General features: G+C 37.4%; 1 protein-coding gene and 1 pseudogene across 1 annotated transcript in view; one reads left to right on the forward strand and one right to left on the reverse strand.

Moving 5' to 3' along the window:
• Positions 1 to 550: 550 nt before the first annotated feature.
• LOC136705053 (zinc finger BED domain-containing protein 4-like) lies at positions 551 to 2,404 on the reverse strand (annotated as a pseudogene).
• Positions 2,405 to 4,658: 2,254 nt separating this feature from the next.
• ptk7b (protein tyrosine kinase 7b) overlaps positions 4,659 to 25,091 on the forward strand; it is a 107,752-nt gene continuing 87,319 nt past the window's right edge. The window contains exon 1 of the mRNA XM_066678883.1: positions 4,659 to 4,983. Within this exon, the coding sequence (XP_066534980.1) occupies positions 4,863 to 4,983 (121 nt within the window). The 5' untranslated portion in view covers positions 4,659 to 4,862. The remainder of the gene's footprint in view (positions 4,984 to 25,091) is intronic.

Genomic DNA, 25,091 nt, shown 5'->3' on the forward strand with positions numbered 1-25,091 from the left:
CCAGACTCTGACTGTGAATCGGAGGCCAGTAAATTTCTATCAAGCATAGAAAAGCAGCTTTATATTTGAACAGGCGCCTTAATGAAGGCTGAAAGAAGACCTACCGTATCTGACTCGCAGCCAAAACATTCATCTTAGTGGCGCATTTTCAAAATAAACGTTTGCGAATAGTGATCGACCGATATGGGTTTTTTGTCCAATCTCACTAAAAATTCTCTCACTGGGAACAGAGCAGAGATATTTTCTTGCCAGTGGTGCAAGGTGGTTTAGGTGGGTTCTGTTCTGTTTCCACTATTCCAGTGGCCGACCAGTCTTTCTGTCAATCACCGGGTCCCGGAGGTAACAGTTAAGTTCATCAGAGATGTCCTCACTGTCCTCCTTAGGACGACAGTGAGTCCCAAAAATGTTTGCGAACATTTGGTCAACAAGACCAGTGGGTTTCTTCTCCTACACCCTCATTCGTTTGGACTCTGATCCTTGATCTTCAGTGGTCACTTGTTTGTCAGAATCACAGATAATGGCTTGTTCCTCTTTTAGCCATTGTTTTGCCTTATCCAGTGCCCTTTGCTGCAAAGGCATGGCCCTTATATCGAGGATCCAGCAGTGTTGCCAATACCAAATATTTGGTCTCCTCAATCTTAGAAAATCTCTTCTCCAAGCTCTTAAACATTGTCTGATGGAGTGTTTTGATTCCCCTAGAAGTGGGACCCTCTGCCTAAAGCAACATCTTCTGCACTGCAATGTTTGGGATGATGCAGGAGATGGAGGCTTCTGCTTTGCTCATCTCAAGAGTCACTTCTTCGATAGGGCCCAGTGTCTCAACCAATTCTGAGACGATATCCCAGTGTTCTGCGGAGGGACTTGGAAACTTCCCATGTTCTCCTGCATACACACTTAGGGCATGCCTCGCCTCTGCTCCAGCATCCTCTGCAACATGTGAAGAGTGGAGTTCCAGCGGGTGGGAACAGCTTGAATGATTCCAGGCTGGGGGAGGCCAAGGTCTTCTTGAATGGCCGTAAGATGCTGTTTTGCTAGCACAGAGTGGCTGAAATGTGCTGCACATGTCTTCAGCTTGCTGATAACATCCCTCACTGCTCTTTGACTATTGATGCCCTCATTTACCACAACCTGCAGTATGTGTGCACTGCAGCGGATATCCGGTATCTCTGCCAGCCTCATACCTCTGATCATGTTTGCACCACTGTCTCTGAGCACAAGCACCACTCTCTCTAGGTATATATATATCCCAATCACCCATCATGATAAGAAACATTATGGAAGCCAAACATGGCCTTGACATTTAGGATAATCTGTTTCCTTTCCCAGTCGTCTATGAAATGACATGTTAGATTCATTAATGATTCGGTTTCTCCTGACCAACAGTCTGTAGTGAAAGACAAATAGGAGCCAGCACTATCAGGTGCAGTCAGTGCTCTGATTTTCTTCACAACCTTTGTATGCACACTGTCCAACATCTGTGTGCGGCAGTACCTCTCACTTTTGAGGTTGTATTTTGATTCCACTACAGCCATCAATCGTCTAAAGCCCACATCTGAAACAACTGTGACGGGTTGGTTGTCTGTGGCAATCATTTCTGTTATTAAAGTGTCAATTCTTTTTGTCCTGGGATCTGTTTTTATCCATTTCCTTTGTGCATCAAATAGCTGTGTTACAGTGGGCTGAAGTAGGTTTGTTCTAGCTGCTGCATCATCTTTTTTTCTTCTGTGCTTCTTTATAAACAGGGAGGTGGTGAACCTTCAGGTGATTCCACATGTTTGTTGTGTTTTTTTTCTTCCCTGTTTCAGCCCCCATGCTCACCAATTCACTGCAGATATTGCACTTGGCCTGTCCTGGTGCTGACTCAGTGAAATGCTGCCACAGAATGTTAGATATCTGTCCAGCCTTCTGAAATTATTAAAACAGAAATATACAGGGTGAGTAAAACAAACAAACAAACAAACAAACAAAGCCAAAAGATAAGTCATGTATAATTGCATTATTCCATACACATTACAGTTGAATATACATGGTTATCTTGGCCATAAATAAATCTTGATCACAGTTATGTGATAAGAGTGGATATTATGCCCCTTCAATATTTAAGACAACCGAGCTTGTAAGTAGCTAAATAACGTTGGGTTTCTAGGTTACAACTATCAACTCTGTCGTTTATGATAGCAGAATATTGAGTGTATGTTACAAAGAGCAGCCAGTAACAAATAGTGAGAGCTGAAGAAGCGAAAATAATTCTTACCGTTTTCTCTGATGAGACGGCTACAGGTTGGAGGCTTGTACTCCTGTACTTGTGCTCAATGATGTCTGTCTGTAAGATGGCAAAATGGACACAAGGGGGCGCTCTAACAACCAGAATGACGGAGCTGCCCACAGCATTGCCTGTGTGCATTGTGTAAATATCGGCCTTTTGCGCTCATATATTGGCCAATGCCGAATATATAAAAAAAAAAGCAAAAAATCGTCTGATATATCGGTCAATCACTATTTGCGAATAAAAGCATATTTTGATTCCAGGCTAGCTACATTTTTCTGGGGTCCAATTTAATGCTCTTTTTTATGTTTAAGGGCTATTAATGAACACATTGTGAGTGGGTGCTTTACTGTGAAAGCTTTATGGGCAAAACCAAAAGGCATTATTAAAGAAACGCTAATTTTTTTCATTTACTTACTACTTTTCTATGTGTTTTAACCTCCACAGTAGCTTAAGAACATACATTGAGTTTGTAACGCAGAGTCGTGCATTCGTTGACTGTTGGCAAGGCATTGACATTTGCATTTGTGTCCTTCCTTGAAGTATGTTTTGGCCCCTAAGCTTAAGGTCTGTACAGTAATGTTTTTTTTTTTCATTTATTTGTTGAGAAAACAATGTGTGTCAGTATCTTGTTCCTCTTACAAACTCATTGTCTTATTTTGCATGCTTTATGATAAAAGTAAATTGAACCTGTCAAACTGCTACTGGTTCTTTATTATTGCTGTACACATTATGATTTTACATATATTTACTGCTGTGATTTACTTATCCAGTTACTACTTATCCAGTTCAGATTTGTGGTGGGCCTACCCAAAATCACTGGACAGTCCATCATATGGTATCACATACTCACACTTATGGATATTTTTGAGTAGACATTCCACCTACCAATGGACAAAGCAGAGCACACATGGATGAATTGAGAATACACCAAACTCTGGAGCAGGCTCGAACCCATAATCCCAGGACTCTGGAGCTGTGTGACAATGGCACTACCTGTCTTGCCGCCATGCTGCCCCGCAGGGATGATTGAATAGCTAAATCAGGGGTGTACAAAATCCGGCCCCCAGGCCAAATGCGGCCTGCTGTAACATTTTAATTGGCCCCCTACTGCACGTTGGCAGTTCTTTCTTTCACCTGACGATGGCAGCAGTGTGCTAATGTATAGGATATTGCTCCACTGTGTTAATGAACTAAGCTAAACTTAAACTGCCTTCTTTGCTCTGTGCCACCAAAGTAATTCACAGAACAACATTTTGTGATGGCTGCAGCAAAAAAAAAAAAAAAAAAAAAAAAAGAACACACCAAACTCCACACAGACAGTCACCCAGATTGGGACTTGGATCCACAACCTCCAGGTCTCTGGAGCCGTGTGACTGTGACACTACCTGCTGCACCACTGTGACACCCAAAATGAAATTCAATATTCATATAAACTGTTTTGTAAATTTGTTTTTCATATTTTGAATACACTGTTAAAAATATTTGGAAAGAAGGACTGGCACTTAAGAATTTTGATATGATCCAGTTCAGCCCCCTTCAAAAAACCTTGGACACTACTGGGCTAAATCCTTATAATACAACAAATGTTTCCATAATGGAATGTTACAGTTATATTATCACAAATATATTGAATTAAATCAAATGTAAATTCAGTCCTATTATATATCTGCTTTGCTCTCTAGCATCATCCATCACCTGTCAGGTTTGTTTCATACTTGCATTCATTCATTCACCCGATCATAAAAGATCCTGATCAGGGTTGCAGTGGGTCATAGTTTTGTAGTTACTGTGGGTGCCTTCATGAATAATACAGCCTAAGTAAATGATCTCTATTTTAATTTGCTGACTGACTTGAGTCAGAGACAGTAGATCATCTCTCGTGGCACAGTTTCTGTTGTCCTCTAGTCCTTTATCAGTGGACAAGGGGACACTATTGGCTGAATGTTTTGAATTATGGACTATTCTTGGTCCAAGAGTGACACCGAGGTCTTTAACTCCAGCAGCAATGGCTGTGTCAGATCCACTCGTACCACTAACACATCAAACCCATGTCAGTATCATTGTGGTGCTGAGAATGATCCACCACCCAAATCATACCTGCTATGTTGGGGTCTTCAGCACTGAATAACAGGTGGAAGGCTGCAAGCAAAAATATTCAAAGCAACAGATGGACTACAGAATATAATTGTAGATCTACAATTAGTACTCCTTTTTGGTCAGTGGACGTGAGAGCTGGAGAGAATGGACAGTAAGTGTACCCCCTTTCCTTGTGCTGCCACATGGAGGCAGCAATGCCACACGTATTATTGGGCTCAATTACGGAAGCTGTGATGAATAGAGAGAGAAGTGGGGGTGGATCGGTGGCCAGAAAGGCAGGTTCAGATGCGCAGAACAGGAGAGAGACAGAGGAAAGCGCAAAGGATTACGACCCTCAGAGTACTGATGGCGTAGTGAGGCTCATTGCTCCTCTCTCTCGCTGACCTCCTTCTGCTCCGGGAGAAGGTGCCGTTGGACGCAAACGTGTGCGCTGAGTTTTATAGTGTGACAGACGGGAAGCCCACCGTTTCGTGCGCGCGTTTTGAGCCCACCAGCCATGGAAACGTCGGCAGAGAGCGCAGCGCGAAAATCCGCTGAATACAGGCATGTAGAGACACGGAGTCGATTACCAAGCAGAACAGGCACTATTTACGCGTTTGCGATAATGTGCACGAAAGGTGAGCTGCGTGTACACACACCTAGACACTTATGTACACAGAAGCCTGAAGTTGCTTCTTATTGGAATTTTCCATTCCACCTTAAACAGAGTTTAAAATAAGTTGATTTTTCCTTCGCTAGGATAGCGCCTTAGTCAAATGGACCGTTCCACCTTAAATAGAAGCAACAGAATTAATGTAAATGCTGTACCATTTAAGGTGGAACGGACATTTGAGTCAGTAGGTGGCGAATAGCTTAAACTTGCGAATTAACCTTAGTTTCTTCACAGAGGTCACACAGAAGGAGAAAGGGAACATTCGAGTAAGAAGTCAACTTTAGGTTTACTACAGAAACAGAGGGCTTACAAGATGTACCGTTTTGCCAAAGGCATGTCTGGGAAAGTAGGTTACGTTCGTGAATCCACACCTTGATGAGGGAAAGAGATCACCTTTGTATGATAAAATAAAATAAAATGACTTTTTGAAGAAGACTTTGTTCAAGAACATGAGTCTAGATTCTCTAGAACTTAGATTCAGGTACACAAACGGGCACTTTCTTATGCAAATTAGGCATATTTCCCAAAATGTTTGTTTAAAATGTATGTCATATCAAAATGACATTCAGAATTGATAGATGTGATGTAAGAATTAGAAGAGGGTATATATTTTTACTAATTACATCTGTTTAAGGGAAATATTGATAGGGTTTTCTATACTTTCTAGACTACTTTCCAATTATAATACGACTTACTTTATTGTAGACCTATAAATGATCCAAAAACAGAACATCAACATAGCATCAGAATATTGCCAAGGGGGTAAAGTCTGGGCTTTGAATGAATAATTTTTTTTTGGATTCCACATTGAGGCACAGCATGATGCCTAAATATCATCAACATACTTGTGTTACTTGTGTTATAATGTTTTAGTTTTTATAGCTATTGCAACAATACTAATGACCAAAATGATCTGATGTATATTTTATTAATGAGCTTTATTGTCAGGAATCAGTAGTTTCCTTGGTTTTGTGATGTCTGTGATGTCTGCTTTTCTTGAGAATGGCAAGTGCTTCTCAACAAATTAGTCATATTGATGTCCTGTTTACTTTAACAGAAATCAGTTTTATTTTGATTGTCAAAACTTTCCTTGGCTATGTCATTTATGCTTGACTCTGTTGACTTTATTTATGTCAGTTACAAAACTATTAGATGAAACTGCATCTATATTTATTGGTACTGATTGGATCAATTGAAAAGCTGTCATTTTATTTGCTTAAAAAACGCTATAGCAGAAAGGCAAAACATATTATTAGTATAAATTTATGAAACATCTGGCAGACCAAGTTGAATGGAGAGCCACAGGTTCCCCACTTCTGCTGTATATTATGAAAAATGCTGTCAATAATAAATGGACAGCATTCAGTACTCTGTATCCAGGCATGGATATATAACAATTGCAACAATCCCAGATGATTCTATGAGAAATCAGCATATTTCAACTGTATGTTTGTCTTTTTTTTATATTCAAAACACTCACATCTGTTGTGAGAACAACAGATGTGAGTGTTTTGTGTTCATATTATTAGCCTCTGTCTTTCTTGTCTTAAAATGTACTTCCTTAATATGAACCCAACTGTAAATCCATATTAGTAAATGTGTGTCCTGGGGAAGATGTTTATGGCTCCACTGCTGGAGCTCTGCCTTGCCTTGTTCTGCTGCCATGCTTCTATGATTTCCAGTAACGTGTATATATTCATTAGTACAGTCCAAACTAGAGCAAAAACCTTTGTGTTGAAGTGGCTTTGTGTTCATTTGTCATCAGTGCTGTGCTGGTAAAAGATTTTATTTGTTTATTTGTGTGTCGCCCTGTGAAGGACTGGCGCCCCCTCCAGGGTGTATTCCTGCCTTGCGCCCAATGATTCCAGGTAGGCTCTGGACCCACCGCGACCCTGAATTGGATAAGCGGTTACAGATAATGAATGAATGAATGAATGAATTTGTGTGTCAAAAAGGTTTTCATTACAGAACAAAAGAACATAAGAATATTGCTTTTCTGCTGCACAGCGAATTCCAGTCAGCTTATATCTTTGTTAGTTAGAAAAACATTTTTTAAAGAATGCATTTAAGGCATAATGTATAAGAATATATAATGGTGCTTCTCTAGCTGTCCTAGCCAGGTAAATGCCTGCTCCCTCCTCTTCTGTGTGATGTGCTGGTGGAATGGGGAGCAGACATGATGCTGAAGTTCGCTTCTCATTTGCCAGATTCTTATTTAGATTTTCCATTCCACATTCAGTTATGTGTAAAATTAAACATTTACTATTGCTCTGTGTCCTGCCTTGCGCCCAGTGATTCCGGGTAGGCTCCGGATCCACCATGACCCTGAACTGGATAAGTGGTTAAAGACACTGAATGAATGCATGAATGAATATTGCTCTGTGTTTTTTCTTTCTCATTCTGGCTGTTTACACAGCATACTATTTACATGTGCCTTTCTCAGTGTTAAAAAAGAATGGGCCTCATTCATGAAACCTTCATAAAAAACATGAGCAAACTGCGTGTAGTGTACAACGAAATGGAGATTCCCGAAAACATTCTGCCAGATTCATGAATGCTGTGTAAACACCAGATTTTAGTAGAACGTGTGTATGTTAGTGAATACCAAATGTTTGCAAATTGGTTGGGCGTACACGTTTCTTTGCAATTAACATGCCATTACCATAATCTCCGCCCATGAATTTCAAATGACCGTCTTATAAGGAGCAGCCGCAGCAAAAAGCCTTAAAATCCTCCACAGAGATTTACTGAAGTGAATTAAAATCTTCTGCACTATTTAGATTTGTTCTATGTATATTTTTTGCTCACTTATGGGAAAGCATAGCGAGGCATTTGAAGGATTATGCCCTCTAAATGCTAAGTTACATAGTACTGTACAAAAACTTTTTGGCAACTGAGAAAATGAGATTTAAGAAACTTTATCTGAGGAGGAAGATATTGTGCTCAAATTGCAGTTATGTAATAACATAATTATGGGAGTAGGACCACGCCCAAACTCCTCCTCTCAGCCCTATATATACCCTACAAATACACGTCATTTCCGCGTTGGACAAACTTGCTCCCACCTTCGCCCGTCTTCACCCTTTTCTTGTATCCATCTATCCAACGTGGGGGTCTGGCTTCATACACATTCATAAGCCACCCTGAACTCCTCCCCAAAGACTTCAGAGTTTTCTTCCCTGTTTCAGCCTCTGTGGGTGTGGTCTGTACTAGTAAATAAAAATATAAACAAATAACATTATCTGTCACAGTAAGTGTGATATTCTGTGTGTTAACATCTCTCCTTGTGGCAGTGCAGTTTTATTTGAGGTTATTATACTTAATTATGCGAAATAAAGTGTGCTGTGGCTTTTACAAATTCATACGATTAAGAAAACCATCTGGAAACTTCTACACACTGGCTCACAACACATATAGTTGTAGAATGTAATATCCTATTTTGTATTTATTATTATATAGAATTTTAAGCACAACTCTTATTTAGAAGATACATTATTTTAAGTAATGATAATTTTAGGGGCCTAACACATTTACACATTACTGCATGATCACTTTTGTTAGCCCTTCACAATTCTGCTTAAGGTGGGGAAAGCTGTATGGAAGCTATGTTTTGGCCCATTTGACCAAAACCTCTCATAGAAGGACAAATGACTATGGATTTCTTCTTGATTTGCAAGATATTCTTTTAAATGTGCAGAGTAAATGAGATACTCAAACACTGCGATCATTTTGGTGTGCACATCCTTGAGCTAGTTACAGTGCGTCAAGTATAACACAGCTTAAAATTCCTGGGATGATGGTGGGATGAGGGCTTAAAAACGAATGCTTTAAATCTTCCAGTGTCCAAGGAGCCAAATGTGGACAGCCCCTGCACAGGTTCGGGAAAAGTACAGGGTTCTAAAATCCTGCAAAAAATACAAAAGAATGAATCTCAATAGTGAACTGACCAGTGAAACATCACTCAGCCAATAAACCAGTATCGTCTCCAAAGACTTTAAAGTTCTGTGTGTGGTGCAGTCTGTTAAATCCAGCGGTGCAGCATCAGCTATTTACACAGGTTACAGAGTTTAAACTCTTTTATATTGCAGTAATCCACATTAAGTAACCGACTACACCAGTAACAAAATAATTCAGAAAGCAAGTGCTTTTTAGCTACTGGATGTTGCTCTGAATAACAGCCTGTATTAGGAAGAGTTATGTGTTTCTTTTGATTATTAATTATTGTTTATTTATTTAGTTTGTGCATTTGAATTATTTTTTATTACTTTTCATTTAAAGTTCAGTCAGGCCAGATGATGCTTTCAGAATTATGTTTAATAATACTAGTGTGACTCTAGGAGCTATGTGTGTGTGTGTGTGTGTGTGTGCGTGTGTATATATGTACAAAATGTGAATGAGTGGCTGCCATTTCCCTACATTTACAAGCCTTTACTTTCCAAATCCACGTTAAATATTTAGACTACACAAGGCTGGTGTTACCTATCAATTTTTTTCGTTCACAATAAATGTCGTTTAGGAGGCAAGTCTTACTGCCTTTATTTGCCAGGTTCTTGAATTTTCTGTTCCACCTTAAGAGCTGAAGCTATTTCTATAGCTTTTGAACCTTTTTGAAGTGACTGTTATTCCACTTTATCCGTTTAAATCACACATACCAATTGTATGTGATGTCACTAAACATTTACCAACTTAAGTGAAAGGCAAAAATGGAAAGAGCCCCCTCGGTTTTCCCTGAATTTACAGGAATGTACTGTCTAAACCACATTAAAATTTTAGGCTAGACGAGGCTGGTGTTGTTTTCCCTTCAACCATAAATGTTATTTTAGGAGGCAGGTCCTTGCTTATTATTTATAATGTTCATATTCAAGCATTTAGTTCCACCTTAAATTGGTCAGTTTAAGAGTCTTATTCGTGTTATTATCAAGCTTCTTATTGAATACGCTAGGTTTTCTAAACAAAACTTCTTTTTTTTTTTCTTGTTTCAGGTTCTTTTAAAAAAGGCCAACTTACATATTTGCACTTGTTTATTTTAAATGTAACACTCACCTTACCTATTCCTCCCACTGTTCCCTCTTCTCTCAAGATTTCCTTTGATCCTTGGAGTGCTCATGCTCAAATGCCTTGAGTCTAATCTCAGAGGCCAGTGAAAGCAGTCAGTAATGATGTTGTATAATAACTCTTACATTTTCTACACTTTCAACAACAACAAGAAATATGATTCTTCAACCTCTCCCATATCAAGAGAAAAGAAAAGTAAAAACATTTTCATTAGTGCTGGGTGATATAAGTGCAAATCAATATCACATTTAATTATACATTTTACCAGTATTCTGATTAATGAACTATTATTTTGTTTTTGTATTTTTAAACCTCATAGTTCAGTAATGAGGTTTGTACTGTAAATATGCTCCAGTATTCAAGCTGGAATATTTTTTCTAATGTTGCTGGGAGCTGGTTCCTCTCTTGTTTTTTGAGCACTGTTTGTTTGTTGTTTGATTGTGCTTTGGTCGCTGAAATTATTATTATTTTTTTTTTTTTCCAGTTTTTACATTTGGCGGCTTTTTGTTCAATGTTGTCTTAATTATACAATTATATCAAAACACAGCACGTCCAAACCAATGACAAGATATTTTTCTTTGTTATGAGCTTGTCTCATGCCTCTTGGTCGGCCCCTGCATTTAGGTTGCTTCCATGTGGCAGATAGGGGTAGAATCACGTGATTACAGCTTGGTGTAGTGTGTGGTTTTAAAGGTACAGTACATGAACACACAGTGGAGACATAATAAAAATAATCGATATAGACAAGATTATGTTGATTAGAAGTTCTGAATTTTTATCAAATAACACTTCTATGCCATCTGGATTTTGCTACCAGCTCATGCTCATATGGCATTTTAAATAAAAAAATTACAATTAAAAAGTTTACAGAATAATCAAGAATGTTTCTCTAGACAAGTACATTCTTTGTGTTCTTGGTATTGAGAAACAGCCTGAGTTTGTTGTGCGCTTCAGGTCATTACAGCTGGGACCCTTCCTAGTGCTCTCCACATGCCAGTTTGGGAGAGAGAAAAAGAAGAACAACCACATATCAAGTATATTGTTCAGTTGTCAATATTGTTGACCTGTCCTTCATGAAGACAAAATTTTTGATGAACAGAAATATGCTTTGGCTTCCAGTTGTATACATCAATCTTATTTTCTCATTCTGCTCATTTGTTTTTCAGACAATATTTTAAATGTAATAATATAGTAATTAAAGTATAAAACTTAATGTTTCTGTTCATTTTTCTAAATGTTCATTCTTAAAAGTTAAATAGTGACAAAAGCAGATCAACTGGATTTGTACTGAAGGTTTGTCTACATGAACACGCCATACTCTGCGCACAAAGTTTACGCTAAAAATGCACAAGCTCCACTAAAACCTGCAGCAAATATTCCCCGTCAGTGCAGTGTGAGAGACTGAAGAAATCTCTTAAGTTTTATTTTTAAATTATTGTAAAATTACTAACAATACAGACAAGAAAAAAAAATTCATCCTAAACTGATGAATGACATAATTATACATTAAAGAAAATATATTAAATTTGTGGGCATTGGTATTAAGTGTTTTGAAAATAAAAAAGGTCAAATTGACATTAACCAATTCATAAGTGGACAAACTGTGGAGGTGCTCAATGTTCAAGTGAGCAAGTCTCATATGTAAATATATTGGACGTGCAGTGCTTCTAGTGTTAAACAGTGTTTTAGTAATGTGACTGCATATGGAAATATGACATTGACGACATTATTAATTTTGAGGACTATACCATAATCCTGTACACAAATAAGTTTGAGTGTGTTCTCTGCTGTACTGGCTCTAAATTCTTTGTTGATTTATGAATTACCAACTGACAGAGTTATGCCAAAGAGGTCATGGTGGATACAATTTGGGGGAAAAAGCATTCTGTAAAGAATCCCCAGTACTCCAAATTACTTCATACTGTGTAGGCCTGTGATGGCATGTGTCTGTTTTGATCTAGTTGTTTCTCCCTGTGATGTTTAACCCATTTGGTAGCAATGTCTCAAAGTAATCTCTGGCATTATCACTCTCTGTGCATCCTGGCAGATTGATGATCTTTATGTTTTTTTCATCTAGATCTTTTTCTCCAGGTTCATTAGCCTGATGATGTCCTCACTCATTTATGACGCTGAGTCACTGCAGTGACTGGGACACCATGTATTCTGTGTCAGAGATTCTTTGTACGTTGATTACGTAATTTGTTCAAAAAGCACATTTAAAACCGAAGTGTTATATCTTTACATTAAAACACATATGTGAACACAGCACATATAATTTAATACAAAAACATAGACCATCACTATCAAACAAAAGGGTTTAAGGCTAACAAGTAAATTGAACAGATACATTCAAGGACATTAAAAACAAATAATAGGAATGTGAACTAGATCCTGTAAGTTACAGGGAGCCAGGAATAAGAAGCCAAAACAGGGGTGATGTGTTCCCACTTTTTGTTGCCTGTGATTAGGAATACCGCTGCATTTTGGACTAGCTGTAACTGGGCTAATGAGGACTTGCTTATACCCAAGTACAAGATGTTGTAGCAATCTAGCCAGGATGAAACAAGGGCATGATCAGTGTATTTTTCGCATATGAGTTGTATGGTCAAGTTATTTGGCAAAGTCTGGTGCTGTGTTTGGCAAAGACGTCTTCAATTTTCATAGCTACTAGTCCATCTAAATAGGTTTTCCTAAAATTTTTTCAGGCCCACTGTGGTTTAGTTTGGAATTTTTGGAGTTTTTACCATTGAATTACACTCAATGTCATTATTTTATACAGTTTCTGTATCTAAAATGTTTGAAAATATGTTTGTAGCCTGAGAGCTCAGATCTGGTGATCCTACTCTCTCTGCATCACTTGGCATCCCATGCTAGCTTTTCTTAATTAAAGGTTGATTTACAAGCATGTAAAACAATGCAGTAAGTCCTTGTGTACAAATAAACAAGAAATTGTCCAGAAAAATACAGAACATTTGAAATGGAAGCCAGTGTCTGTTAAAATATGATATAATGATGTAATTCAGAATGAAGATGCAGAACTTAGGAAAATGAAACCAAGCACAATATATATATATAGCACAATATAATATATATAAGTAATATATATTAAGTCAGTCAAAGACACTGTCTACTCAAAAGATTTTTTTTTCTGCTGGCTTTACAGGAATTCTGCAGGTGTTCTCCCAGTGGCATTGAAGTGAAGGATGTTTTCTGTCAGCTAGGTAGTACAAGATGCCAGCTTTGTGTTTTCTGTATGTTAAAGTGAAGTAGCAGCTATTTACCCTGATTCTGGTTTTTAAATTAAATTTTCATGCCATGTTTAGATTTTTGTTATTTTTTAAAGGCATATTCTAAGCTGTAGTAGTTAGTAGTAGTAGCTAATTACGCTTCATTGTTAAGTTGATAAACTTAAAGTTTCTCTCTAAAACTTTTCTTTGTTACTTTACCTTTTAAGCTCCAGATTTATTGTTCCATTATTAGCTTTACTTGCATGAGAATCATGTAATAAGTGCTTTGAAAATATTAAATTACTATTATGAGTAAACCTGGACTGGTGCCCTCACTAGGGCGTGTTCCTGCCTTGTGCCCACTGCAACAGTATGATAGAAGGGGATAGTATAGCCATATGTTTTGAATGGGTTTCAAAGCTCTGCCCTTAATTCTCTGCTATATGATTGAAGAGAGAAGAGAGCAGCAGACTTCTGAAGACCCTGATATACCAATCGTACTGATCATTATGTGGTGCCTGCAGTTCGCAGGGCAGGCTTTGTTTGTGTGTGTATGTGTAAAGGAATGCATTCTTGTGTGTCTAAGGGTCTGTGACACACTGTCTCAATAGATGTTTCCATGGAAAGGGATGTACGTTGTGGCTCATGTGTTGATTTATAAAATTTCCATGTTTACTTTTCTTGAAGGTGAGCAAACTGATATTCACCAAAGCTTATGTACTTAAAGACAGTCCACCTACCTTCACCCCAACACAAGGTCATGCGCACACACACACAATTCAGAGATCTCAGTTTCAATGAGATTTCTGTTCTTGGCTGAAGGGACTGAAATCTGTTGTGACTTTTTACTGTTGTAGCCTTGTAGAGGATTTTTCTTTAACCTCTTTCATTAACATGTTCAGTATGTTTCTGCCCACTGTGTTGCAACTAATAGGCTGTCTGTTGGTTTTTTGCAATTCTGTGTCAACTCTAAAAAGAGTCGTGCATGAAAATCCCAAGGGGATTCCCAAATTCCCAAAAAGCTACACCTGCTAATAATCAGCACAAACCCTGCAACAATAATGATATATATATATATATATATATATATATATATATATATATATATATATATATATATATATATATATATATATATATATATATATGCATTCAAATACATATACACCAAATCAGTAATAATTGTTGTTTTTCATCATCCTTTGATGAAAAATATTTATGTATTTATAAACCACACACAGGAGAAAATCATAGTTTATTGCTAATGTCCATCTGGCTCTCCATCTTACATGGACAGCTTGATCATGCACCAACTTTGACATATTTCCACATATTATCAGATAGCCTATTACTTATGTTCAATAAAGGATATAATCAATTATGATGCCAAGGAAATAGATAAACTATTACAATTAAAATCAGAGAGCATATTATGAGCCAAGACAAAGGGCTAAAGTTTTGTCTAAATTGAGATTTAATCTTTCACATTTTCTCTGATTAACCTGTAAAGTATCATTGTTACACTCTCTTTTGCTGTGTTTCCTGTCCATGTGTTTATTTTGCTTTAGTGTCAGTCTACTCCTTTTCTTTCCCCTTGTTAATTTTTTCTCACTTGGGAGATGTGGGTAACCATGTTTGCCAATTGCTCCTAGGTGCTCCTTGTTTCAGTACTTGTGCAATTAAGCACTTTATTTCTTCAGGCTGATGATGTTTGTTATATTTTGTAAATGTTCTTTTACATTAACATATTTTCCTCTGCTCTGAATTTATGCTTGTGTTTGCCACAATTGGAAATTCCGCTTTGCCATCCATGTCTCTGACTTTTTTGTCACAGCTGGGCAGGAAAGAAGAGGAGGCGAACATACACGCAAGGAACTTTTATTAACAAAACAAAAGCAAAACCAATAGAGAAAACCAACACGGGCAGGACAGATGGAATATAAACATGGACTAAACTGAAAAGAACTAAACAAAGACATATAGGAAACAGCCATGAACCAGTGTAGACATGGGGAAACATGCATGACCAGACAAAGGAGCACTGCAAACAAAGGGGTATAAATACACAGGACAAACGAGGAACACCTGGAAACACTAATGAGACAGAGGCTGGGTTAGTGTGAAGACAAGAACAAAAACAGAGCCATGTGCAAAATGAGCACATGATGGAAAAACGGACATGAAGGCACAGGACAGGGCAAGGGTGTGAATTCAGCTCAAATTTTCCATGCTTATTGCATGTATTACCCAGCCATTTTTAATGCTTTGTATTGTGTACTGTATTTTTGACATTGCACATTTGATAATAAGTTGCCTTTTAATGCCCGATGGCATCAGTGATTAAGTGATTAGAATGGGAGGTAAACTAGGGTAGACATTTATTCCTGGTTACTTTTGAAGTTCAGTTTTAAAATTAGATTATGATTTAAAATAAATAAATACAAAAGTACACATTTTTTACAATAATTTCTTGCTGTGATATAATGGAGTGTTAGAACAGCTTTTACAGTATTACAATGTTTAATAATCAGCAGTGCTGATTATTTTTTGGTCTTCTCCAACATTCCCAACATGCACTGCAATCTTTTATTTTTGCCTGTATTGAGTTCAGGGGCTGTAGCATTGTGGCATTTTTGTGTAGTGACCTCACCCTTGCTCTTGTATCAGAGTGAGAGTATTTCAAGTGCAGTAGCTACTGAACTTTTCCTCATCACTCCCTCTTTTTTCCAAAAAGAGAGTGTAACTGTACACCCCGTACCCTCACAAATGAGGTCATTCCTCTCTCTCTCCCTCTTGCTCTCACTCTCTCTATCTCCTTCACTCTCTCTCCCCCTCTCTTTCTTTTACTCTTCAAAGGAACAGCATGTCACTGCCAGCAGTTTCTTTCTCTTTTCACGTCTCATTTTTCTATATTCCTTTAGCTGGCCTTGAAGCATGAGGCAAACTAGCATGCACTAAATGAGAAGAGCAGGGACTTAACAGCTTCCTCCTGCTGCAGGACGAAGCTCTCTCTTCTTTGATGTCTCTGTCTGATTGGAACTCTGAGACTGTGAATCTGTTCTGAGATCTTGACATCTCGCCATGATAAATAAAGCCTCACTTCACATAATTCTCCACACAGCTGGCCTTGAAATAACACAGAGTGACAGTACCACAGAGTTGGAACACTGCATCATAATATATATATATATATATATATATATATATATATATATATATATATAGTGTGTGTGTGTGTGTCTTAGAATATAGTGTACTTGAACATAAACCATTTAAAGTGGTTTTGAGTTTTGATGTAAAAGGTATATTGATTTAAAAAATATTTGAACTGAATAAACCCATTAAATTGCACCCCCACCCCCACATGTGTAGAATGTAACTAAGAAAAACTATGGTAACTGTGTTCAGCAGTCTTTCCCTTTGTAAGGATTTAACACAGTCAACTCTGTGCCAAGTGTCTCTTCATTTCTTCACTTTTATTTTCTTCTTTCTCACACTTTCTTGTACTGTAACTCAGTAAAAGATGTCAACGAAGTTTGACAATTTGTTACACACAATCCTTCCTGCATGTTTCATAGCAAATTATCTTTTCAAAGAAAGGTTTCTTGTGAACTTTTGGTGCATTTAAGGGTCCCTGTGGCTGATTATCAGTTTTTCTCATTTACTACTCCCTTTATCCCTGCTTCCCTTAACTCCTCTCTTCTTTTTGGTCTGTACCCCTGGAGCTGTAACTCAGTTTGAGGCTTTCCTCAAAGCAGGAAACTTGAGCCTTATTTCCCTGTGGAGGAAAATGCTGACTGTTCAGATTTTGCTGAGCAGTTCAACATGCACTGGCTCTGTCCCATGCTCTGCCTCCACTAAATCAGAATCTCTACTTAGCTCTTCATTATAACGGCCTTATACATGGCTCATTTGTAATGAACATGTACCATGAAGTTGTAATATGATCAGCATTGCAAGCACCTTAACTCTGGAAATTGAAACAACAGTGTAACTCCTCGTGATATACTCAGTGCTACAGAGGTTTACAGTAGTAAATCGTATAAGTAAAAACTTAAAATTGTATTCATATTATTACCTGCAAATATGTTATTTTATAATAATTTTTAAGCAATAGCTGAGTAATTACAAGAGTAAAAACCGGAGATGAAGCTTGTTTGCTTTATTAAGCTATGCTACGGTAATACACCTGTGTCAGATATAACATCAGCACAACTATTACACGTAGAGTTGGTCAGTTTGAGTTTGAAATTGACATAATTCACTCATTGTGTATTGGACAGATAGGGCCAATCCACGTTCCAGAGCTTTTTTTGGACCATTAACCAGCCATAACATAATGTAATGAGACACATCACTGATTCAGATTCCATTCCACGTCTTACCATGAACCTGTGACATCTTCAGTCTGAGTCCCTGAGGACTGAGGCCCTTACCTGGAAAAATGGAAGCTGTTGTCTGTGTGTTGGCATCCTGTCCACATGAAACTGCGTTTTGGGTAACTGAAAATGAAAGTTTTAGAAAATGAGAGTATCGGACAGAAAAATGGAGAAAAGATAGAACAAAATACGAAAAAAGATGAATAAAAAAGCTGGAAAATCAGAAACAACAGCTGGGTATCTGATCGGATTAGAACTGAATAAATGTAAATCAGCCCATAACTAATTACGTCGTAATATGTAGCTGTTCGCTTGTTAAAAATACTATTCATTTGGGACAAATTAAATAAAATGACAGTGTGTAAAAACATTACATCTCAGATGGCATGTGGTTGAATTTTTCAATAGAACACCAGTTGAACTTGCCATGTAAACATATATTATATGAAGTATGAATATATTATATGAAGTAGAACACTCCCATAACAAATTCTGTCATAGCAACATAGAGCCTATAAGCAGTTTCAGCCAGCATTTCCGCAGATTGTTTGAAGGGTTAAATTAGGAATTATTTTAAATATGTTACATAATAGAGCTTTAATAATTAGTTTTGTTGATGTACATCTAATGCATTTTTCGAAAGAATAAGTAAAATGTTTTAAAAAGGTTATTGTCAGGGGTTTAGCCTTTTCCCTTTCTTGTCCTTTAGCCATGCCCTGCACCTGTGAAATGTGTTCACTTTTTATAAGCTCCCTTTGTATCCTTAGTGTTTGTTGTTCATTGTTGTTTGTTTGAGTGTTATGTTCTAGTGTTCTTGTGTGTCCGTGTAATTAAATGTCCAAATGACTTGTGTAGCATGACAGTTATATTTTTTAAAGGCTATTAACATAAAATCTAAATGGCATCCTATTGCTCAAATGATTTTGTTTATTTTTAATGAATAATAAAATATTTAATTTGATTAATACAGTATATCTGAATGGATTGAGCATATATACATACTGACAGATAAACTTGACAGTCATGTTTTCTTTTAACAATGGTATATAATATTATTGCATGGCCATTTAAGGTGGAATGACTTTATTCCCCAAGGAAAAAAGTAGCAAGTATTAGCTTTATGCTCTTTTCCACAAAAGCTTTCAATACCGGGGCGGTCAGATTCATTTACCACCAAAGTCGTGTTACTATTGTTAACATCAACTTAAAAATGTACTTTAGCTGTATTTGACCTGGCTGTGAACTGAAGCTGGGGTATTTAAGGTAGCATCAAGCTTAAGAAAATTACTTTTAACAACTATTTTATTTATAGAGACAGTCAAAATGATATATAATAGCTATTCTACAACAAATGAATTAAAAAATTGCAAAAATAACAGGCCATGTTTCTGCATCATGTCTGACCTCATATTTTTACCACTGACCCTGACTGCTGGGTTCCATTCCAGGCATGATTATTTTTGCTTGATTCCTTGGTCCTTTGTGCAGGTAATAGCTTAAATTTGCACCAATTGTTCACCAATAATGGAGGTTGGCAATTTATTTGGTATATTCAAATTAAATTAAACTTATTTGTAACTAATGCTCTCACAAAGCAGCTTCACAGAAATCTGGTAAATACAGAAATTTTACCATGAAATGTAAAACCCCAGGTGAGCAAACCAGAGGTAACAGTGGCAAGGAAACATGCACTTTGAGCTGAAGGAAGAAACCTTGGGAAGGACAAAGGCTCACAAGGGGGGACCTATACTTCTCTGGTCAGACCACTTACAAATTATTGACAAAAGTCACTGTGCCACCACATACGTCTGCTGCTATGCTCATGTGTGTTGAGTTACAAGTATATTACTTTGTTTGAAAGCACTTTGGAGTCAGGGCTTAATTTCAAAGGTCTCCCAAGCATATACTTTGCTCAAAATATTCACTGTTCACAGACTAAAAAATAGATGGAGAAAAAAAACAGAGCACCATTTGCTAACCAGCATCTGGAGAGCTAAGGAAATGCTGAATGTCAATGTGAAATTTGCCTGTTGGAACAACAGTATGGGTGGTCTTTTCGTGTTTGGCATGTAGAATCTGATGACACTTTTTCTCAGAAACAAGCTGAAACAAGGACCTGTCTAATCACAGACCACTTTCCACTGTCCTTCTGTCCATTTCAGATGACATTAGGAACAGAGAACCCACCTGTTTTTTGCTAAATTAATGTATGGATGATTCTTTGCATAATACATTTTCAGGTTGCAGCAGCAGACTCTGTTCAAGGACAGTGATTTTCCAAAGTACCCCTGAGCCCTTGGCTATGTCCAGTGTGGTAGCATGATTGTTTCTCTAACAATAACATCTGAAGCAGTGTTTTCTGTGCTTGACCTTTGCACAGAGAATTACAAGGGGACTCCCTGAATTACATTAAATCATAATATTATAAAATGTAATTGGTGAAAGACCTAAATTGCTTTCAGTCTTGTGCTGAAATTTTCTTTTAACTGACTGACAATTGTCTGATAAAGTATGACACAAAGTAGTGAACCACAATCTTTCCTTCTTTGCAAACGTGGGTACTCCTATTATACTCAATCTTGGTATCTATATCTTGTATAACATTTTCATTGAGCATTTGTAGGATAAAGTACCTTTATAAGTTCATTAAAAAGTTAAGCCCTTTAACACACTACAATCTCTCATGTATAATAAACACTTCTGACATTTGTCTTGATGCTCTCTTCATCTTAACAGATTTCTCATGCTGTAGATGAACACTGAGGTCATTCTGATTTATGTGGCTGCACCTCTCTGTTCCGAAAGTTGCAAACAAAATGATCTTGTTATGCAATAAAAGAATGACCTGGTAATTAAATTTGAGATCATATGCTTTTTATTTGGAGCTTCTTTGTAAAATCTGCATTTGGCAAGTCCAAAATATCCTTGGCTTTTAACAAAAAACAGAAATGAATTCAGCATCATGTGGTCATGCGGACATTGCTCTGGATTTTATTTTCTCTTTCAGAGGAAAGATTATAAAAAGACTCCAGTCTGACTAGTGTCCAAATGTAAACACAGAGCTTCCATGTTATTCAAGTATGTTGTCTTCTGCTGACTCCAGTATGGTGTGCACATTATATGGTTGGTTTCACTGGTAAAATTTGCACACAGATGTTTTCGATTTGCTCTGTCATTTTGCTTTAAACAAGAGGGATACTTAAGCATCCTATGTTTTTTGGTGAATGTGGTCAATACGACAACATATTGTTTTTATGTTGCATATATCGTGCCTTTACTGGTCAGTTATTGAATTATTTGAACAGAGCAATGTTGTTTATGTGAGTAGATGAGGCGAGATAGTCGAAATGGTTTGGAAAATAAAGTTGATGGGAATAAGTGATGTGAAAGCGTGTATATGTTAGTAACGACAGCAGGGGGTAAGAGCACTTTAGTGAGAAACATGGCTGCTCTTGTGTAAATAAACCAGGGCCCTGTCTCTCATGCTTGGATCTCTGTGTTTATTTGAGTGAGAGCTGTTGCTTGGCCTCTGCTGGTTTTGTTTAGCTCTCTCTTTTATTGCTTTGCATTGATTGAGTGGGAGATGTTTATGTATGGTCCAAAGAGACTAAGCCTCTGTTCCTTAGTCAGTGCAGACAGTGGCCCCTGATGCTTCAGAAGCAGAGAGCGAATGTTTGAATTTGATCTCAGAACAGTGGCAGCCCTAAGAAACATTCAGAGTGAGGGGAGGGTGAGGTCAATGAGGTCAGAACCAGCAAGGGTGGTCTCTGTCTCTAATTGTGTTTTTCTCTTGTGTACTATTCTTGTTCTTGATCTGTCTGTTATTCTCACTTTTTTTTCTCTACTACCCATCTAACTTTTTCTTCCACTTCCATTTTTTGGCTTCTCTTACTATCTCCCCTTTCTCTTATGTTGTTTGCCAGGTTTGTTTAGTTATCAGACTATTCTCACTTTCTCAGCGTTTGAAGGAAATGTTCTGCCTACTCTCTTCCACCTGATCTTGCATTTTAGTATGCAATCTCTCTTCTCTTTCCCTGTTTTTCTCTCTGCCTCTAGTAGTGCTGGGCGATATGAGCGCAAATCAAAATCACGATTAATTGTATATTTTACCACAATTACAATTAGTGAATGATTATTTTGTTTTGGTATTTTTGACCCTCATACTTCAGTGATGAGTACTATAAATTGTACTTTCTAATGTTGCTGGGAACTTGTTCCTCTCTTGATTTTTGAGCACTGTTTATATTTGGTGTGTGATTTTGATTTGGTCTCTGAAACAGTTTTTTCTTAGTGTTTACATTTGTCCTCTTAATTATAGTCACACACAGCACGTCCAAACCACAGACGCTGTGTTTTTCTTTAGTACTTGCTGCTCGTGTGACTTGCTCTGCATCAGTGTTTAGGTTGCTTCCATGTAGCAGATAGGGGCAGAATCACATGACTACAATGGATCAATGTCAGCACTTCAGTGAAACTGATGTGGTGGTGGTGTTAGTGTGTGTTGCACTGGTACAAGTAGTACAACAGGAAAGGTAATCTATTTTAATAAATCATTTTCCAAACTTTATCAAATAATCAATTAAGTTAATAGTGAAATCCGTAGTGTTTAATTGTGAGGACTGTTGGTGGGCACAGTGTTTAAAAACTCCAGCAGCACTGCTGTGTTGGTAAACTTGAACCAGTCAAACCGTGACAACCATGTCAGTGTCAGTACAGTATTGAGAATTATTAGCCACCCACTTTAGCATACATGCTCTGTAGGTTCCTGACAATTGAATATGGTGAAATGAGGATAAAATTGAGTGTATTATTGTGATTAAACCATAGTTCTTCATTGCCGTTTATTATTGGGTTTAAGATAAAGAAAAAAAAAATGTTCGTCAACCTTCTGTGAAGTAAAATAGTTCCATTCCCTTTTGCCCTTTTCAAGGAACTCTAGATCTTGAATATTCTTCCATTCAGGATTTTTAAACCTTGGTTTTCTGCAGTGACCAAGTCTGCTTTTCCACCAGATTTGAAAGGAACCAAGGCTATGTTATTCAGATCTGCTTTCTGTTTAAATAAGGACAGTGCCAGAACCAGAGATAAATGCAAAGTCAATAAAATGCTGTAGTTTAAATATTTTTTATGACTCGAGTAGAAGTTAGTCAAAGAAACCAGACAGATGTAGCATTTTCCTAGCAATTTTGGATTCATCATACCTCAGCATACCTCAGCATAAAGAGCAGCTGATGTGTTCAAATGATATAGTAAACTAAAAATCCACAAAAATGGAGATACATGTTTTTAAATGGACAGCGACGATATGTATTTAATCATACAAAGTTTGTAAGAAATATTAGTCCAGCAGTGAAGGTAAATATGCATTTCTAGAAAAAAATGGGTCTAGTTATGTTCACTCTAAATCTGACATACTGTATTTGAAATGTCAATCATTTGCTCATAATGAAAACTTATTTTAGGTGGTAATGTTGTAGTCATTTTAATTGTTATTTAATTCACGTATTTTGGTATGGTGTATATTTTAATTATATTTTGTTACAGCATTTTACACTTAAGGGTTAATCCAGCAAGTTTTAAAATTAAGTTACTGGGCATTCCCTTAGAATGCAAGTGTGTATTAGAATGACAGTCATTAGGCAATTAAATGGGAGCCAAATAACCAAATTGTCACTGCTGGGCAGGGAAGATGAGGAGGCGGACATAAACGCAAGGAATTTTAATTAACAAAACAAAAGCAAAACCAGAACAAAACAAACACAGGCAGGACAGACGGAATACAGACAGGACTAAACTAAACAAAGACAGACAGGAAACAGCAGTGAACCGGAGTAGAGACATGAAAACAGAAAGACAGAGAAAACGCACATCTACGCACACAACACCAGACAAAGGAGCACTGACACAAAGGGGTATATATAAAGAGCAGAGACAAGAAACACCTGGGAAGGATAATTAGGAGGCAGGACTACAAAGGGGGCACAGGTGGGAGCATTAATGATAGGGCATGGCTAAGGTGGAGACTAGGGAAAAAACAAAAACAGTCATTTGCTCCTGAAACAAGAAAACAGAAATAAAGCTTGGAATAAGAAACAGGGCAAAAGTGTGACACAAATGAAAACTGTAAAAATGGAACAAATATTCACTTGTTTGTTTTAGGTTGCTCTTTTTGCTTTGTTACATTTTTTCAATCTTTTCTTTAATAATTCAGCTATGACACAATAAATTGTGGTGTTAAAGATATTAGCTTGTAACTTTTCTTAGCGATATAGTTCTTTTTAAAGACAAAAGTTAACTATTATTGTTAAAACAAGCAAAGTTTAATGGCATATGTCCAATGATCAATAAGCAAAGATAGCTGTAAATGGATCATTTGTTTGGGTGCAAATTCAGTACTGGTTTGGATTCAGGAAACAGGTAATGGATAATGCCCTCTACAGCAGGCCACAGTGGAGAGTGAGAAGTAAAAGGAGCTGCTTTTTTTTGGTTCTGAAACGCGAGCCAAGCTTTCAATGGTTTTGGGTAGAGTGAGAGAGAGGGAGGGAAAAAGGGAGAGAGTGAGAGAGAAAATTATTCTTTATGCTGGGAGACTGGTAGTAAGAGGATAGAGGCACTGGGGAGACTATTGGACTATTGATGCCATCCCGCCTTTTACATTGGTCCGCCTGGCCAAACTTTCTTATCTGAGCCCTGACTGTGTGTGAAGGCCTTTTTTTTTTGCCAATGTTAGGTTTCTGTGTTCCAGGAAGTGGAGTAAATACCATGCTGTGTTTGTTCAGCTTCCATGGCTGGCAGGAATATGGATGGGGCACATAATGCTAAAACGTTTTTTGGATATTTCCAGTTTTTCAGAACAGTATTACAAATGCAGGTTAAAAGGGAATATTTTCTGTAAATTAAAAACCAGGTTTTTTCTTCTTTCAAGAAAATCACCTCACCCATATTTGGATGGGAAAGATCTGATTGAACTGGTAACTCACTCAGTCACTTTCTCCCTAAAATGCATTCAACAAAATGCTTCACAATAGGAGCATGTAAGTGCTTTGCATAATTGATATTGTGTGTCCTTGTTTGGTATTCAATTTTTTAAATGCTGTCGGTTTACACCATCATGATGGAAGCAAGGAATGAGGCACAGGAGTAAATGCAGAGATGCTGGACTTTTATTAAAAGAAGGGATCACAGACTAAACAAAACTCAAGATGAAATGGAGAGCAGCACCAAGAAACACACAATGTAAACAGACCTATACTAACAACAGTACAAATAGGAATTTGGTGTAAACAGGTACTACATGATGCCAAAGAAATCAACTGAAAGTAGCGAGAGAGAAAAACACAAATTGAGGAGCTGATGAGCTGAACTCATAATAAACAAAGACACTAATGGTAACTAGAAGAAACCAGGAAATA

Source organism: Hoplias malabaricus, chromosome 8, assembly GCF_029633855.1.
Source record: "Hoplias malabaricus isolate fHopMal1 chromosome 8, fHopMal1.hap1, whole genome shotgun sequence".
NCBI classification, from domain to species: Eukaryota; Metazoa; Chordata; class Actinopteri; order Characiformes; family Erythrinidae; genus Hoplias; species Hoplias malabaricus.